The 19,544-nt window shown below is 40.4% G+C and overlaps 2 protein-coding genes across 2 annotated transcripts in view; both read right to left on the minus strand.

Annotated features, from left to right (window-relative positions):
* Window positions 1-112: 112 nt before the first annotated feature.
* On the minus strand, window positions 113-2,677 carry LOC122658276 (probable leucine-rich repeat receptor-like protein kinase At1g35710). Its single transcript, XM_043853198.1, has one exon. It carries the CDS (start codon window positions 2,675-2,677, stop codon window positions 113-115), a length of 2,565 nt encoding a protein of 854 aa, XP_043709133.1.
* A 3,903-nt stretch (window positions 2,678-6,580) lies between these two features.
* LOC122658277 (protein ENHANCED DOWNY MILDEW 2-like) overlaps window positions 6,581-19,544 on the minus strand; it is a 41,831-nt gene continuing 28,867 nt past the window's right edge. Inside the window, exons 13-18 of the mRNA XM_043853199.1 lie at window positions 7,884-7,955; window positions 7,643-7,761; window positions 7,509-7,572; window positions 7,241-7,399; window positions 6,834-6,886; window positions 6,581-6,740 (exon numbers count right to left, since the gene is read on the minus strand). Coding sequence (XP_043709134.1) covers window positions 6,581-6,740; window positions 6,834-6,886; window positions 7,241-7,399; window positions 7,509-7,572; window positions 7,643-7,761; window positions 7,884-7,955 — 627 coding nt within the window. The remainder of the gene's footprint in view (window positions 6,741-6,833; window positions 6,887-7,240; window positions 7,400-7,508; window positions 7,573-7,642; window positions 7,762-7,883; window positions 7,956-19,544) is intronic.

Here is a 19,544-nt window from a genome sequence, read left to right on the forward strand (position 1 = left end):
TTCTAATGTTAGTACCCCAAAGCTATAAATATCACATTTTTCGGTCATTTTCATCATGTAGGTAAGCTCTGGAAGACATGTAATGAAGTACAACAAAAATTCAATTAGATTTCTAAAACTTAAAATCTAGTTCACTGTCTAACTCAACAATTATAAGGAAAGTATCAAATTTATTACCTGGAGCAATATATCCACGTGTCCCAACTAGAGGAGTGTAATTGGATGAATAAGGCTGCATAAGTCTAGCAGTGCCAAAATCAGAGACACATGCCTCATATTTTACATTCAACAAAATATTGTTGCTCGATATGTCACGATGAATGATTGGTGGTATACAATCATTGTGCATGTAAGACAAAGCATTTGCTACACCTTTTATAACAACAATCCTTTTTTCCCAATCCAATTCTGATGCAAGCTCATTGTTCTCGAGGACCTTAGCCAAGCTTCCTCTTTCAAAATAATCATAAACTAAAAGGGAATGTTGTCCAACTGAACAAAAACCATATAGTTTCACAATGTTTCGGTGTCGCATTTCTGTCAATGCACGAATCTCACTGCTAAATGTTTTTTTCTTGGCATCCTCCTCATACTCATCCTGTAATGGTTGATGAAGCTTTTTGACAGCTACTACTTGATTCGTCGACAGCTTTGCTTTGTATACACTTCCTGATCCTCCCATACCAATGCAATATTTGGCATCAAAATCCTCTGTTGCTTTAATAATTTCTTGATATAAATTTTTTCCGTCGAAATTACATACTGAAAATAAATTCCAACCAGGTGATGGTGTTCTCTGCTTTTTCCCTACATATCTTAACCTAATAATTTGGTGGACAACACAAGCAATACTAGCAGATGCAAACAGAAGAAATAGCAAACTTAACACTACAACCATGACAATAATCAGGTTTTTGTTATCTGGTTTCGACAAGGATGAATGTTCGCAAGGTTGCAGACCACTTACATTGCCACACAGTGCTGTGTTGTTTCTTAATCTTTCTATTGTAGCATTTTGAAAGGCTCTGTTTTTAGGGAGTGGACCCTCAAACTCATTGTAAGATATATCAATGGATGTCAAGCTATACATTCCATAGAATGCAGAAAGAATAGTACCTGAGAGTTGATTGTGGGAGAGATTTAACTTTTCCAATTTCCCTAAATTTGTGAACTGTGACGGCATCTCTCCACTGAGCCAGTTTTGACTAAGATCCAATAGAATTTGAAGGTAAATAATATTGCCAATTTGAAATGGAATGCTTCCATTCAATCTGTTGTTGCTTAAATCCAGATATAATAAGTTGGAGCAGTTCCCTATTTCTTTTGGTATTTGTCCACTCAAACTGTTTCCTGACAAATCAAGAGTTGTTAGACTGTATAGCTTTCCAATTTCTGAAGGTAAACTCCCAGAAAGTTGGTTTCCTCTCAGATTGAGATATAGCAAATATGTTAACTCACCAAATTCCTTTGGAATTTCTCCTACCAGGTAATTTGAAGAAAGGTCAAGCTCATGAAGTTGAGTTAACTTCCCAACATCTGGAGGTATCTTACCAGTAATCTTATTCCCACTCATCAGTAGAGCCTGAAGGTTTTTGCATTGGAACCAGGTTGATGAAGTAAGTTCACCATTTAATTGATTGTTTCTCAAATCAATGTAATTCAGCTTCTCATAAACACCAAAGTCTTTTGATAAGGTTGCAGCAAGTTGGTTATTTTGAAGTTCAACTCTAACTAAGCCTGTGCAGTTTTTGAATCCCCTTGGAATCAGGCCTGTGAAATGGTTGTTAGGTGCAGAGAAGTTTACAAGTGATCTACTCATGCATAGACCTTGTGGAAGAACACCTGAGAAATGGTTATCTCCCAATTCTAGGTTTTTCAGACTTGACATATTTCCTATTTCCAGAGGAATGATACCTGAAAGTTGATTCTCAAGGAGGCGTAAAATGGTAAGGTATCTCAGATTACCTAAAGAAACAGGGATTGAACCATTGAGTTTGTTTTGGTACAGAGAGAGCTGCTGTAGATTGCTCAAATTACCAAGAGATGTAGGTATGGAACCAGAGAGGTTGTTGGAGAACAAGGTCAGACTAGTAAGATTTTTCAATCTTCCCATTTCGTAAGGTATCGATCCATGGAAACAATTATCACCAAGAGACAAGATTTCAAGACCGGTGAGTGAACAGATTTCCAATGGAATTAATTCAGAGAGATGATTCTTTGACAGATCAAGGTAGTTGATTACAGAAAGGTTCCCAATGTTGGATGGAACAGAGCCAAAAAGTGAATTATTATTGAGATTCAAACGCATAAGAGAAGGAAGTGAAGGAAAGGGGAAGTTCTTAACCATACCTTGCAAACCCATACTTGGTAAGTTAATTTCAGTAATGATTCCCCTTTGGTTGCAAGAAATTCCATACCAACTGCACAGGTCAGATTGCAGAGACGAATTGGTGGCATTAGGATCAAGTAGCTTCCATGAATGGAGAACAGTTTGGCTTTGGTTGTTGAGACTATCTTTCCATTCAAGGAGAGCCATAGCTTGGTCTACAGTAACGCTGGTGGTGCTAGTGCTGATGGAACTCAAGGCATAGGAGGAATACGAAGAAGCAAGAAGCAAAGTGAAGAACAGGAAGAAGGAGCAGAGGGATTCCTGTACATTTGGGTTGCAGAAAGCCATGTTTGATTGTGGTTTTACCTTCCGGGATTGAAGCGTAACTACTAATGGGGCCAATGAAGGAGGGGAGCTTTATAGTATGATAACGATGAGTAGAAATAAGCTGCGGGATTGTTACACCCAGTTGGTCGGTCATTTCGCGCGCTCTTGTGTTTAAACCGGTGGTGGCGAGATCTTTATCCAGAACAGGGCATCAGTCAGGAGGATTTTTCGTGGAAGGCAAATGGTTATTCCTGAAGTGTGAACGATGGTTCTCTTTCCAATTCTGAACTCTAATTCTAAAGCAAGCAAAGTGGCCTGGTTGTGCCTTGTACTACTATTACTATTACTATTACTACCGTGTCATCATCTTTTCACTACTACTACTACTACCGTGTCATCTATTTTTTCTTCGTCATTTCTTGTGATGCAGCTTCGCATGAAACGTCGTGAGAGTGGGACTGAGATTGCGCGAACCCCATCTGATAACTACTGTTTTTTGTCTTTTTTTTTTTGATTGATCAATCAAGCTATTCACGAGGGACCCAGATCCTCTCCGGATCCGACTCCTCTATTTCCGCCTGCCAGGTACTGTCGTGTGCCCCACACACAAGTGCGGTAGAAAGTACTGTCTTACCCCCGCTCGGGCAGGGGTAAGGCGGTACATTCCACCTTGCTTGTGTGTGGGGTGCATACGACAGTAGGGGCAGGCGGAAGTAGAGGAGTTGAATTGGATCCTCTCCAGCATGCGCCTGAGAGGACCTCTTTCCATTCACGAGACCGTCCGGAGAGTGCCCAATAAGGCATCCAACGGTGGGGCTGCTCACAGCACGGGGATGTGTGTCTGGCCCCATGCTGGTGCGCATCTCATCGCGCTGTGAGCAGCCCCACCATTGGATGCCTCACTGGCACTCCAGGTCCTTGCCAGAGAGGATCCCGATCCCAGTATTACTTCTTCAAGGGGTTATTCTCTTTTTTTTTTTTTTGGTTCCATGACTTCCTTAGCTTCTTGGAAAATTGCAGCTATTTTGGAGGACTTTTGTATGTTGGTTTGTCGTTTTGAGGCTGTGGTGTTTAAACATGTTTTCAGAGAAGGAAATAGTGGAGATTAGTTACATGATTGGTTGGCGGTGAAAACCTCCTATGATACTAATTTATCTCAAAAGTTTGAACCATTAGATGGAAATACTTCCAAGTGTATAAGGGGGTTGTAGGCTTGTTAATAATCGTTGTAAGATTAATCTTCCAACATAGATTTTCGTACTTTTTGTGATGAATACACCATGATAAGGGTATAGGATCCAGATCCTCTACTGCCGAGCTGCCCGACAAAACCGTGTTGCAGAGACACAGCAAGGCGGGAATGACCGCCTTACCCCTACCTGAGTGCCTTACCCGAGCACTTGAGCAGGGGTAAGGCGGTCATTCCCCGCCTCGCTGTGTCTTGGCAATAGAGGATCCAAATTGAAGGCTATATGATTATGACTATCTACATGGCATCGAAAGTGCAGAAAAATAAAGACTGCCAGGAGGATAAGCCCTTCCATAAACTAAGCATAATTTTTTTAGGGCATGGATTTAGTTCATAGTATCGGTTGCCACCTATATCGATACTGATATAGGATAAGGCAGTATCGGCCCAATATCAAATAAAGGCAACATTTTTCATTAAAAAAAATTCATACTCGTACCATATTGATGGATCAGTATCGATCAAGTATTGGTATCAGTTATAGTAGATACCGATATGACAAATCCCATTACAATTCCTAAAACCTTGGGTTGAGGGAGGGATGCCATTTTAAAAAGTGGAATCAAAGATTGAGCCATTCAATGCCGATCCAAATGCAAATCGGTCGATTCACCAATCCAATTCCTGATTCTTGAGACCATGGGGCCGAGCCACGAAAAGACCTAGTCGTTTTGAGATCCCCCATGGAGTGCACCCTTTACTTGCACATCCATTAAGCGGAAGAACATAAAATCTAGTAATCTACAGTTTTACAAAATTTAGATCCGGTTTGGTGGTGGGATTAGTGAGATAATCCCAAAATCCATTGATGGGTCTAGCGGGTGAAACCGAAGAAGATGCAAATTGGCCTAAGGTTTCTTCAGATCGATTCTAGACTATTCTGATTCCACCGTTCATGAATCCTTTTGTTTTTTTCTAAGAAATTGCCATATTGACTTTAGAGAGAAAGAACGCCACCCAATCGCGTAGCACACGCTGCTCCTACGCTCAGACATAAGGGCACGCGTAAAAACCGTTGCACCCCTTGAAAGGAAGAAAATGACCACCACCGAACTGGATACACATGCAGTGGAGAAAAGGATTTCCAACTCGGTGGTGCGCATCCATCCTCGCCATCTCAACCACATGTCGAGCTCTGGGGTGTGCCGCCGAATATCTTCCAACGCAACACCGTGCCGTAGAAGAGCCCGATCCCCCTCCGCCCCCTCCTTAGAAGTTTCGCTTTAGGAGTTTGAAATTGACACCTTGACTTGTTACGCCCGTCCTTTTGACGTGTGTGGTCAAAAAAAGTTCATTGTGATCTTGACTCTTCTAAAACACACCCAACTTCAGAATCGTTTCTTCCCTTCAACTTCCACTTGACTTGTTACAAGCCCCCCTGCTTTCTGTTTCTTTACCATGTGAAAGTAAAGAAAACCAGAACCACGCTGCTTTGTTTAGTGAATCAATACTCTATTTACTTGAAATTTACATCCACAAGCCCTCTCTATCTATTGGAACCAGGCATTTAGGAATCGGTATCGCTGATCGGCCCATATCGGTTTAGATCGAACGGATCTACCATTGTTTGTTAAAAAAATGGATTTCTTTTTTTTTTTTTTTAAACTCTTGATTCATACCAATCCATCGATACAAGATCAGCCAGGAGTCAATGACTCAACATCGTTTCTCTACTGATATCATTGGATGTCGCATCTTCCACATGTCAAGCTCTCAGGTCCTCACTGCAGTTCAGTGCCAGATTAGGGCACTGCAGAGGATTTTTTCCTGTAATTTAAGGCCAAGTATTTGAACAATGAAAAGAAAACTTGGGCTCATCATATTAGGTCATGTCGAAGCTAGGCCATCTGAAGTTGGGCAAGTCTCGGACCAAGAGACCAGGCCAAGCCTAGATGAGTGGGGCACAGAGACTAGCTTTAAACTAGAAGGGTTTAGCCTCCTTACAAAGGCCAACCTACCAAGATTGGGCTTTGACTGTTCCTCAGCCTAGCCAGCCTGATGTGCACTATAGGCCACCATACAAAGGAAGGGGTTAGCTACCTTTACACACCATATGACTATAATTCTCACACGAGATCAGATCCCCTGGAACGAGCAATCCAGGGCTAGCCTTGCAAACCATTTTCAGAAGAGGGAGGGAGAAACCGGAAATAGCCACTTCAGGGGATCTACCGATGCTTTTATCCAGAGTTTCAGTGACTGCAAATGACCCTTGGGGTCACATTGGCAGCCACACATTTATTCATGAACTGCACCTTATACCTCAGGTGACTCAAGAAGGCATATTGAATGTTGACCAACAAAATTAAATGCCATACTAATTTCTTATTAAAATGTCACTATGCCATCTCAGAGGACCAGAGACTAACAGGAAAAACTCAGTAAGGTTTGCACAGGTTAGTGGTTGTTGAGCAATCACCTTCATAGCTGTCACAGAATTGTGATTGGTTGCTCTGTTGAAATGCAGTCACATTTAGCAGATCATTTCAAGAAATCATAACTAACATTACAATTAAAACCATCAGCTTCATAGTTCTAAATGAGGAATTGAGTGTTTCAATGCTGACAAAAGAGTTCATGGGTAACTATGCCAATGCTAATTCAGTATCTAAGAAACACAAATCAAGAATATGCTGTTGATTCTGGCTCTGTATCACCACGGACCTTCATCCTTTTCAACCAAGTTCACTATGAGAACCGTTTTGGTAGGGGAGAGGATGTTCTGATCCAATCATGAAGCCCATTGCATCAGCATGGAATCCAGGCCTGGGCCCTGGCACCTCAGGAATGCTACCAGTACTCATCAGTGGCCCTGGCACCTCAGGAATGCTACCAGTACTCATCAGTGGTACATACGGATCCATGTTACATCCGTGAGCAAAAACCTGATGATTCTTAGTCCAGTCAAGGCAAGGAGGATGTCCTGATCCGATCATGTACCCCATTGCATCAGCATGGAATCCAGGCCTGGGCCCTCGCACCTCAGGAATGCTACCAGTACTCATCAGTGGTACATACGGATCCATGTTATATCTGTGAGCAAAAACCGGAGGATTCTTAGTACAGTCAGGGCAGGGAGAGTGTCCTGATCCAATCATGTAACCCATTGCATCAGCATGGAATCCGGGCCTGGGCCCTCGCACCACAGGAATGCTAGTACTCAGCAGTGGTACATACAGATCCATGTTATATCTGTGAGCAAAAACCTGATGATTCTTAGTCCAGTCAGGGCAGGGAGGGTGTCCTGATCCAATCATGTAGGCCATTGGATCAGCATGGAATCCAGGCCTGGGCCCTGGCACCTCAGGAATGCTACCAGTACTCATCAGTGGTACGTCAGGATCCATCTTATATCTATGCCCATGTCTATGAGCAATAACCTGGTGCTTCTTAGTCCAGTCAGGGTGGCTCCAAAGATAAAGCGGTGGTGGCTTCAAGTTCCATTGTTCCATTTGTTTATCATTCACATCAACAGATCCAGGTAGGTAAAAGGACTGGAAAGGAAGAAGTTGATTGTTTTAGCTGCTAAAGCACATCCATCTGATTATTGAGGGTGAGGGGAAAGAATATAAAGTATGAGAATTGCTCCAACTGTATTGATACCTTGCCTGAGAATTTATTCTCATCCTCCCAGATCAGATCATATCCAGGCCCCTTCTTATCTAACCTGGTCAAGGTGAAAGAAATGAGAAGATATATACATGACAGGAGGGTCTGCAACTGAAGTGTGGATATACCTTTTTGTTTCCTTTGGAACGATGAGAATGAGGAGCTTCGGCTTGAACTTGAGAGCCTGGGAAATAAACTTGTTTGCCAGGGCCGCTTTACAGCCGAAGGGAGGATTAAGCCCCATGATCTACTCAAAATGTCAAATAGGAAAAGAAAAAGAACCTATTAAGTTCTTTTGGGCAATAGATAACAAAGTGTACATGCACTGCTACTGTCAAGGATAATTAGCTCAGTGAAACAGCTTCTTACCAACTTAGACCCTGTAGGCAGATCCTCTGGAGTTACAGTAAACCAATCTCTTTTTTCAAAACTAAAATCATTCTGGAAAGAATAAATTAGCATCATAAAAATGATCGTCTAAATAAAAAGGAATGCTCTTTAAGCACAAAAAACATGCAAAGATAACCGAAGACAACTGTGTCTTTTCCATTGCTTTATGGGAATTTCAAAATGGTACGAGAGAGAAAAAGGGAGTCAGTGATAAACATAGATTCTATTCGGGAAGCAACACATGAAACATCAAGATTTATACTCGATATTTAAAAATAATACAAATGAAAACTAAATTTTAATCCACCTCCTACACCAGATCAAAAAGCAATGGAATACGAATTACAATTCAACAAACATCAATGATAAGAACCAAAGGCATTTCACCATATAAAATGACTGGCAGTACGAGAAGAAAATATTGGCTTTCTAAAGAGAACATAAAAAACTCACAGAAAATAAGAATGGCAACAAAAAATCTCAATAGGTGGAAAATAACATCATCAACTACAAGAATGACTGTAGCTACCTACTTTGATCCACTACGCAGTCACTGGCCTTAATTGCAGCAACTGGAAATGGGAAGCTTGGCCAGATCAGAGGCAAACAGCCCAAACCAAGCCCTAACATTGGAACCTCATTCAACTAGTAATTTGTTCTGTCACTTTCAGCCCAGAATCAATCTGAGGTACCATCCTAAGACCAAAGAAATTCAAAATTACTGGACCCCAACCAAGCTCAGATTGGGTCCAACTTGAACCAGGTTAGATTGGATTTTGGTTGCATTTCAGTATAGGGAGTGGGTTTCCTACGCCAAAAGTGCGGGAACTGGAAAGCCATTACCACACACAACTTATTTTGCCCACCTGGCATTATTCTTGGAGCACAAACTGTGGACATATTATTGACATCGTTATCGAGTCATGAATTAATTTTTGGACCAATTTGACTTCTACACAGGTCGATGATACTTCAAATTTTCTTTGAAAAAGTCAAATTCGTTGGGTTTATTTGAACATGAACCATCGGAAAATAAGCCAAAAAGACACATACATAAGGGCATAGTTAGTAAATAAGCAAGGCAAAAAAAACCCATTACAAGGAAAAAAAAGAAAAACCCGGATAGGGATACGTACAGGTATTAAACAGACCTAAACTTCCACTATATTTTTAAAAATCCGACGTAAAACGGCAATAATACAATATGCATTTAATATGGTTCCTCCTAAAAAATTCGGGAGCAAAAATACAGACATATATTCACAATGTAGCAGTCATGTACGTCATTCAACAAACAGAATGTTAAATTGTAAGAGTGCCGTGGGGGCATATTTGGGTTTTTCCCCCTCCACCGACTCTAACTAGTAGAGTCGGTTAGAGTGGGGGCACATATGTAATCTTTCCTTTTGAGATTTTATTATAAATAAAGAGCTTGGATGGTCACATTGATCATTCAAGCATTACAGCCTTAATCGGTTCTACTAACATGGTATCAGAGCCAAAAATTCTGATATAGGTTACAGAATAACTCACCCTTCCATCGTCTCTCTCTTCCTCACTTCTCTCTTTCCATCAATCTCTTTCTCTACTTGGTTCTCACCCTTCTCAAAGGGCAGCACTAATGAGGTGATCGAATGATCTAGTTGCTGCCCTCCACCTTACCTCAATCAATCAATGATTAAAAAAGCCTTTTGTTGATCGATAGCTCCTTTTTTTTTTGCTATTTTGGAGTCTTCACTTCTCTTGAAGATCGAGTCTTCCCTTGTTGGAGATCCATATCAGCAACCTTGGACAGCATCTATCACTTTGGACATCAACAGCAGAAGATCTCTCCCCTCTATCGATCTCAACTTTTCAAGGTTTTCCAAAACCCTGACTTTTATTGATTTAGGGGCTATCCTTTTCAGAAGTAGCTGAGTTTTTTAGGGAAGTCTCCCTTACCCTAAAAGAACACTCTGTTGGGATATTCTAACCCCACATCCATAAGTGTTTTGATGATAACAAACAAGTAGACAAGGTCTTGTGTGTGTCTCTATATCGGTAGGAAAATAAGATATCAAACTTGAAGACACAAAGTAAGAAAAGATAATAAAGAGAAGTTCAAGAATTGACCATGAAAGCATGACAAAGCTTGACAAGCATAGAAGACATCAAAAGAGTTCTTGAAGATTGAAGAATGACGAAGATGCTCGTGTGCAATCTTAGAACACTCACTGCATGATTGTAATTGCACTTGCATGAAATAAATAAATGAGCGTATGCATTACTTAGAGACCTTAGGAGGTTGTAAATGAACCCCTCCATGACCCTTAAATAGGACCAAATTGATTGGAAAAAGTCCCGGACCAATCACCTCAGCCAAACAGTCATAATCCAGCCTTGACTGTGATCCGGTCGACCGGATCTCAGTGTATGGATCGACCGGGTCTAGCAGTAGCTGCACGGGTACGTTCCCATAGATGATCTAGTCGACCGGATCAAGTGGGTCGATGATCCGATCGACCGGACATCGACCGGATCAATCTTAAGATCGACCGGATTGGTGAAAAATAGATCCGTTAGAACACATTTTGCACATGTTCTTTAGGCCATTAATGAGCCTATAAATAGAGAACATGTCAGACCTTTTCATCAATCAATTACAGTCCAAAATCTTACTTTTGAAAAAGGTGAAAAGTGATTATTGCTCTCTAATTGAAGTCTTGTCCGCATTATTCAAGAATTGACTTCAAAGGCTAAAGAATCTTCCTAAGCTCACACTCTTAACTCTTATAAGAAGATCTTCATTGTGCAAACATACATTCGCATCATTTGGCACTTGCAAGGAGTACACATCACACTCCTTGCCTAGGTATTTTTATCTTTATTTCTCTTGTATTTAGTTTATGCTTTTAAGTTTATAAAGCATTGGTTGCATTGGTCTAGACTGTACTTAGGCATTGCAAAAATTCTCTTGTCCTTATAAGATTCGGATTCTCTTATCCTTAAAAGATTCGGATCCTCTTGTCCCGTGTAAAAAGATTGTAAAGGTGTTCTTCCCACTTACTGTACTGAAAGGAAGAAACTAGTGAATTCTCTCAAGGTTGAGAGGAATGGACGTAGGCTAAGTTTAGCCGAACCACTATAAATTCTTTGTGTCCTCTATTTGCGCACTCTCTTTCTCTCTATCTTATTTATTTTTCAAAGAAATGTTAAAAAGGACATAAATTCATTAGTGATAACCTATTCACCCCCTTCAAGGTTATCCAACAAGTGGTATCAGAGCGGGAGCTCATTTTGATTGAGACAAAAATCTATGGTATCGCATTACACCAATCCTCTTGAGGGACTAAATGTCTCTAGACCTCCCTTGTTCAATGGAGACAGATTCCGTAACTTCACATGTGCACATAATCTTAAAGTTCGGCATGTAATTGAACATGGACCTTACTCTTTCAATAAGACTGTAGATGGTGAAAGTGTACCTAAAGAAACTTCTAAATTGACTCCTGCTGAAAAGGAGAAAATTCAGTACAATTTCAAGGCTATCACCTTCCTACAATATACCTTGACTGATTCCGAATTTAATAAAATAGCCATGTGTGAAACGGCTAAAGAAATTTGGGATACACTTATGGTTTCATATGAAGGAACCTCACAAGTAAAAGAATCCAAGATTGATAAATTAGTACATGAATATGAACTGTTTAAAATGTTAGAAAATGAGAGCATTTCTAATATGTTTCCTCTATTTCCTCTGTTTGCATTCTACAATATTGCCAGGAGGCTGTTGCAGATGTAAAGTGGAAAACAGCTATGGTAGAAGAAATGAAGGCCTTGAAAAAAAATAATACATGGGATCTTGTGGCTCTTCCTCCAAGGAAGAAACCGGTTGGAACTTGGATGTAAGTGGTTGTGGTCGAACAAAAGGTTGATGGTAGTGTGGACAAATATAAGGCAAGGCTGGTTGCTAAAGGGTTCACACAGACATATGGAATCGATTACCAGGAAACTTTTACTCCAGTGGCAAAGCTTAATACTGTGCGGATCTTGTTGTCATGTGTTGTAAATTTTGGGTGGTATCTTCAACAACTTGATGTGAAGAATGCCTTCTTTCATGGAGAACTTGATGAGGTGTACATGGAAGTTCCTCCTGGTTTTTCATCTAATACAACCAATGGCAAAGTTTGCAAGTTGAAACGTGTGTTATATGGGCTGAAACAGTCCCCTCGAGCTTAGTTTGGCATATTTCCCAGATCCTTTATTTCAAGCTCTCGTCCCGAAAAATCCTTGAGACGAATAATCTCACCACAGTCATTTCCAATGACCACGATGTCGTCAACATATACGATGAGGATGGTAACCTTGTCACTAGATTGTTTTCTGAGAAAGCTAAGGTATTTTGTTGGGATTGAAGTTGCCGGTCGTTAAAAGGTATATTTTTTTCCCAGAGGAAATACATCCTAGATCTCCTATCTGAAACGGGATTATTGGGCTGTCACCCTAGTGACATACCTTTGGAAGCTAATACCTGGTTAAGGAATGTGATGGCGAACCAGTTAACAAGGGTCGTTATCAATGGTTAGTAGAAAAGTTGATTTATCTCTCTCATACACGACCTAACATTGCCTTTGTTGTGAGCTCGATAAACCAATTTATGCACGATCCCTATTCCACTCATATGGGTGTTGTCCTTCATATTCTCCGCTGCTTGAAGTCAGCATCAGGGAAGGGAATACTTTTATCTACTCATGATAGTTTTTGGGTTGAAGCTTTCACTGATGCTGATTGGGCTGGTTCTCTGGACTGAAAGTCTATTACAAGGTATTGCACTTTTGTTAGTGGCAATCTAGTCACATGGCGTAGCAAGAAGCAAAATGGTGTGGCTAGATCAAGTGCTGAGGCAGAATTCTGTGCAATGACACAAGGAATTTGTGAGCTATTATGGCTTCGAAGTTTACTCTAAGACCTTGGTGTTCCTACTCTTCCAATGATGTTATATTGTGATAATAAAGCTGCGATCAGCATTGCTCATAATCCAGTGCAACATGAGTGCACCAAGCACGTGGAGATTGACCAACACTTCATCAAGGAAAAGCTTGAAAGTGGATTGGTTTGTGTTTCCTTCGTGAAGTCTGATGATCAATTAGCTAATGTGTTCACTAAGGGATTGAGAGGGAAAAATTTTCATCCTTTTTTGTTCAAGTTGGGCATGTGTGATATCTATGCTCCAACTTGAGGGGGAGTGTGAAATTGTAAGAGTATGTCGTGGGGGCATATTTGGGTTCTTCCCCCTCCACCAACTCGATTAGAGTGGGGGCACATATGAAATTTTTTCTGTTGACATTTTATTATAAATGAAGAGCTTGTCTGGTAACATTGATCATTCAAGCATTACAACCCTAATCAATTCTGCTAACACAAAATAATAGCATGCAGGATGTAAACTTATAAAAAAAGAAGTCTTCCAGCTGAAATAACCATAATATAAAAACTAAAATTGTCTCAGATACTCCAGACTAACCATCAATAAAAACTGATCACTAGCCGAGATAGGGACACAACTTGGGCTGGCTAATGATAAATCGGGCTCGCTTTGAACTACCTTAGCCTCAACATTGGGTTTAGATCCTATTCAAAGTAAAGTGATAAGAGACATACGATATAGACAGATACATACCATTTTTTTTTAAATGGTATCGATCAATATCACATTGTATCGGCCGATACAGCTCGATACGATACAATACAATCGATACTCTTGATACGACTGATTTAGGGGTTAAAAAGATTAAATTATCGGTACATATCGCATTGTGTCCGCCGATACGGCGCAATATAATGTTATACTATCGATGCATTGCGATATGTGCATTAAAAGGCACATGTGGCTTAAGAATCGTGATTCTAGAAACCATAAAGCACCAACAACACCTGGAGTCCTGGACGAACAAGTTTTCACCCAAAACTTCAATTTTGTGACCTCTTCTTTCAAATTTCATGCTCTGGGCTTTGATTCCTTGCTGAAAAAAGAATCAAATCAAGGAAACAAATTGCACTCTGGTTAAATCAACATTCATATATCTCAAATACAATTTAATGCACTTGTCTAGTTTTACGTTATTCTCCATTTTAGTGTTTATGCAGGATACATGTTATATATTGCTTATGTTATATTGTTTTTGCTCCAAAAATGTATTTCCATGTGTATCTTGACCAATTCCACGCGTATCTGTAGCGTGCGTGATGCAAATTTGTCACCAAACTGGGCTTCTCTTATTAGGAATAAATCTAGGGTTGGGTTACATACATGTTGGGCCTTTGATCCCATGGGTTTCTAATGTAATAGGCCACTATTATAGGCCTAAAATACGGGTAAATAGGTTGCATACGGGATTAGCTCCCATACTTAGTTTTATTTCCATACTTAAGTTTTATTTCCATACTTAGCTTTTTATTTGGTGTTTTAAATTGAACCAGTTCAACCAATGGTTCAATTTAAGTGATTTTATCACTTTTTCTTTTAGTTGTTTAGTTAGGCAGGATTAGGACTCAATTTTGAGTCTATTTCAGTTTCCTAGTCAGTTTAAGTTAGCTAATAGGTTAGGGATAGGATTAGGCCTTTCTTTTTTAGAGTAGAAGTCTATTTTTGAGTTTTTTATATAAGGTTGTAAGGGGGCAAAGCCTTGAATACGAATTTGATTAATGAAAAAAACTTTTGCTTGTTGGCTGCCATTGTTGCTACTCCTGTGCTCCTTGTGAGTGTGCATCATTGTGGTTCTATCAAGGTGGAAAGGGATTGGTGGAATCCAATCGATTCCTTGCGTCGTGACGACCGGGAGGATCCCAATTCGAAGGTGGTTCTATCCTTCACTTCTATCCAAGCTGCTGCTAGTGGATTTATGCTGCAACTTGTTCACTAATTTCTTCTAATCCTCTACTCCCTTCCCCAATTGATCCCCCTTTATTTTTGATTGAATTCCATTAAACCCTAATTCCATAAAACTCTAGATCTTGCTGCTTAGTCATATTTAACCATTAGAATTACTTCAAATTCAAACCACAGCCTCTCCTTAACACCTGCTACACTCGAACCAAGCTGCTGCCCCTATTTGTCTTTTAAAACCCTAAATTTGACCTAATTTCTAAACCCAAAACCGGAAACCCTAACCCTAACCCTAATTTCTGGAATTTTGAATTCTCATCTACACCTAACCAAACCTAGCTTTCTAAACTCCCCAAAACCTGCCTGGTTTAATCCTATAAACTATATTCCCATTATCCTACCTTAACCTTAAGAATTGATCTAAATCCTAGTGTTGTCCATTCGAACCAACAGCCCCTTCTGTTATTTGATCCTGTTGTTTGGCTCCTAGTAGGTCTCCTACCTATCTAGGACTACATTAAGTGGTATCAGAGCTATGGCGGAGGGAAGCTCCAACCAAGCCTCGAAAGACCCACCTCCATTTGTTTTTAAGACCCGAGTTCGTCTACCCAATGGGAGCATAGCCATATTAATTGTTGATGAGAGGTGACGTAACAACATTATTTCACAATCCGTGGTGGATATGTTGTCCCAATCAGGAGAGATTTGCATCATGCCTACAGGTCAAGTCTTTGTTGAATTTGAGCGTTCCTCATACTCTGACGGTGCTTGGTGTCAGCCGGTACCATCTCCAAGGAGCGTTATTGCAATAGGTTGTAATTGGTTGGACGAGCGACAAGGTTAGATTGAACCTGAAAACAACTCATGTGTCCTACCTGATCGACACCGTCTATACCATTGTTTTACTCTAAAAGGGTTACAACCAAAGGTGACCACATCGACTGTTCAACCACAAAGAATGCCAAACATATCAACTCCAACGCAAGTAACAGTAACTGTGCTTGAAGCTTCACCAATGGCGGATGCACCAACAGAAAATTCTACTAAGGCGGTTTGTGTTGAAGAGATTCAAGAACCTATAGCTAAAGAAATTCAAGTAGACCAAGCTGCACCAGTAGTTGAGATCATGGTTGAGAAGCTCAGCCATCAAATTGATGTGGAGGTCCAAAACACAATGGTAGAAGAAACTACTAAAGAGGTCTACACTGAAGAGAGCAAAGTATACAAGGCTGAGGACATGGAAGATGAAGTGGTGGTTGAGAACACTCCACAAAAAATCATCGACATTCAAAATGCTATTCTTGAAGAGGTACAGCTTGTCCTTAAGTCCTAGGTAAGAAGGTTACCACTGCTGAAGACTTTATGAACACGACATATACAGTTGATATTGATTCAGAGGTCGAACACATAGAGTTTGTTATGCCACCATGGTTCTTCGAAGAGAGAGCTCCACGCATTGAAGATTTTATTCCTAATGTCCCTGCTTCACCAGAATTCTATTTAGGGATGGTCAAAGCTGCTAATCACATGTTGATTCCCCCTCATCACTACAAAATTTGAGGACGAATTTTTTCAAGTTGAGGAGAGTTGATGCAGATTTGTCACCAAACTGGGCTTCTCTTATTAGGAATAAGTCTAGGGTTGGGTTACATACATGTTGGGCCTTTGATCCCATGGGTTTCTAATGTAATAGGCCACTATTATGGGCCTAAAATATGGGTAAATAGGTTGCATACAGGATCAGCTCCCATACTTAGTTTTATTTCCATACTTCGCTTTTTATTTGGTGTTTTAAATTGAACCGGTTCAACCAATGGTTCAATTTAAGTGATTTTATTACTTTTTCTTTTAGTTGTTTAGTTAGGCAGGATTAAGACTCTATTTTGAGTCTATTTCAGTTTCCTAGTCAGGTGAAGTTAGCTAATAGGTTAGGGATAGGATTAGGCCTTTCCTTTTTAGAGTAGAAGTCTATTTTTGAATCTTTTATATAAGGTTGTAAGGGGGGCAAAGCCTTGAATACGAATTTGATTAATGAAAAAGCTTTTGCTTGTTGGCTGCCATTGTTGCTACTCCTGTGCTCCTTGTGAGTGTGCATCCTTGTGGTTCTATCAAGGTGGAAAGGGATTGGTGGAATCCGATCGACTCCTTGCGTCGTAACGGCCGGGAGGATCCCAATTCGAAGGTGGTTCTATCATTCACTTCTGTTCAAGCTGTTGCTAGTAGATTTCTACTGCAACATGTTAATTAATTTCTTCTTCTAATCCTCTACTCCCTTCCCCAATTGATCCCCCTTTGTTTTTGCTTGAATTCCATTAAAGCCTAATTCCATTAAACTCTAGATCTTGCTGCTCAGCCATATTTGACCATTAGAATTACTTCAAATTCAAACCACAGCCTCTCCTTAACACCCCATACACTCGACCCAAGCTTCTGCCCCTATTTGTCTTTTAAAACCCTAAATTTGACCTAATTTCTAAACCCAAAACCAAAAACCCTAACCCTAATTTCTAGAATTTTGAATTCTCATCTACACCTAACCAAACCTAGCTTTCTAAACTCCCCAAAACCTGCCTAGTTTAATCCTATAAACTATATTCCCATTATCCTACCTTAACCTTAGAAATTGACCTAAATCCTAGTGCTGTCCATTTGAACCAGCAGCCCCTTCTGTTATTTGATCCTGTTGTTTGGCTCCTAGTAGGTCTCCTACCTATCTAGGACTACATTAGTGCGACACATATCTTCGATACGATACCTCTCTTAAAGTCACCCTACCAATACGATGCACGATACCGATACTTTAAACCTTGCTGACAATTAAGTCCGAAGACGATCTCGATCCCGTATCATGGCGTCCAATCTTCAAGCCCAACTACATGGTCAATGCCTCACTGAAGAGCGAGGATGAAGCCTTGTGTTACTCTAGCTAAGGGTGTCAAATGAGACGGTTCCTTACCGGTTCTAGTCCCAAGGAGGTCAATCCCAGAACCATCACGTTTACTAAAGGGTCCCAAAACTAGGATCCAGTCCCGTTTATTAATGGGATGGTCCGGTTCTGGTTCTTTGAAGGTTCTAAGCACTAAAAATCTCAAACAGTAAAATATGTACAAAATTACCAAGTATATAAATAAATTTCCCAAGCATACAAATAATTGAATATACTCCTAAGCATAAAATAATCAAACATCAATTCTTAAGAATAGAAACACTCAACTAAGCCCAAAATAATTGATAACCCTTACTTTTTCTTTATAATTACAATATAACTCTTATATGTTATTACTATTAAATATTAACTGATCATAAATAAGTAATTTAGGCATGTTAAATAGGTCATAGCGGTTCCGGTTCTAACCAGTTCCTTATTAGGCTTTCGGTTCTGGACCCGTTGGGAAACCATCATCATCAACCTCACTAGGCTCACGCTCATGTTCAGCCACTAGATTGACTGTCCTTGTGGGCCGTTGCTTCTTTGGATCAAATGGTATAAAATTGTCTTTGTCAATGTGGGCTACCAAACGGTTAGGGCACTGAGCAGTTATATGGCCATACCCCTTACACGTGAAGCACTGAATAGCTGCTTTCGGCATCACCGAATTTCTATCATATCCACGCCGATATGGAGAATAAGGTCTATCTGAACCTCGCCGAGGTGGGGAGTAAGGACGAACAGGTCATGTAGGTGCCACAGAAGAATCACTAGCCTGTGGTTTGTTAACCGAAGCTGACTTCTCCTGAAAAGAAGACTGATGTGGGCGAAAACTACCACCTCTAGAATATGTGTCTGTTAAATTTCTTCGATTATAAGGTTTCCTCAAATTTTCCTCAACCTGATAGGCCACTTGAACTGCTTCCTCCATAGTAGGTAGTCTACTGGCGGCAACTGCGGCACTGATTTGTGGATGTAAGCCATTGCGGTACTGCACCAATAAGACTTCCTCGTCCCACTCAAACTCTATTCGAGTGGCTAAGTAATAGAACTTGGCCACGTACTCCTCAACTGACAAACTATCTTGTCTCAACTGCACAAATTTGAGGTGTACACGCTGCTTATAATCAGCCGGTTGGAATCTTCGGTCCATTGCAGTGCGCATCTCAGCCAATGTAGTAACTTGGCCAAGCCCTTGAGTACAGTTCTATTGTTGGTGTTTGATCCACCAAACTCGGGCCGTGCGTTTCAACTTACCCTTGGCAAATATCAGTTTCCTGGCCTCTGGTAAACTGTACCATCTAAAGAAAATTTCCAAGCTATGAACCCAGTCAAGATATTGCTCTGGGTCGTGGTCCCCATAAAAATCAAGGACGTCCAACTTTGCTGCTTTGTCCACTCCTTCATATTCTCCAGCCCCATATGGTGGTAGTGGTGGTGGGGTGTAATTCGAAGAATCCACAGATAGCATGGGACTCTTTCCTTTCTCAGAAGCCACCAATCGATCAATCGAAGCTTGCATAGATTCCATCATTGTTTGAATGGAATTAACAGTGGTGGTAAGAGTGTCCAATTTGGCATCTGTTTCAGCATTATAAGAATTGAGCTGTTGGTTAAGTTCATTGTTGGTTACCATGGTTAAACTAAAGAAGAAACACTCAAAAGAGTAATGGCAAAACAGTAAATAAACGGAAGTTTATAAGTGGATAGCAGAATTGTAAATATGGAGATTTCAATGAGAAGCACAAGTATAACGTCTAGGAGAAGGGTAAATCTGGAAACAAATTAGAATATGGATAGAAGGGGTAAATGGAAAAAGAGGGGCAGTTTAGGGAAACAAAAAGGT

The sequence above is a fragment of the Telopea speciosissima genome, chromosome 4 (assembly GCF_018873765.1).
Source record: "Telopea speciosissima isolate NSW1024214 ecotype Mountain lineage chromosome 4, Tspe_v1, whole genome shotgun sequence".
Lineage (NCBI taxonomy): Eukaryota > Viridiplantae > Streptophyta > Magnoliopsida > Proteales > Proteaceae > Telopea > Telopea speciosissima.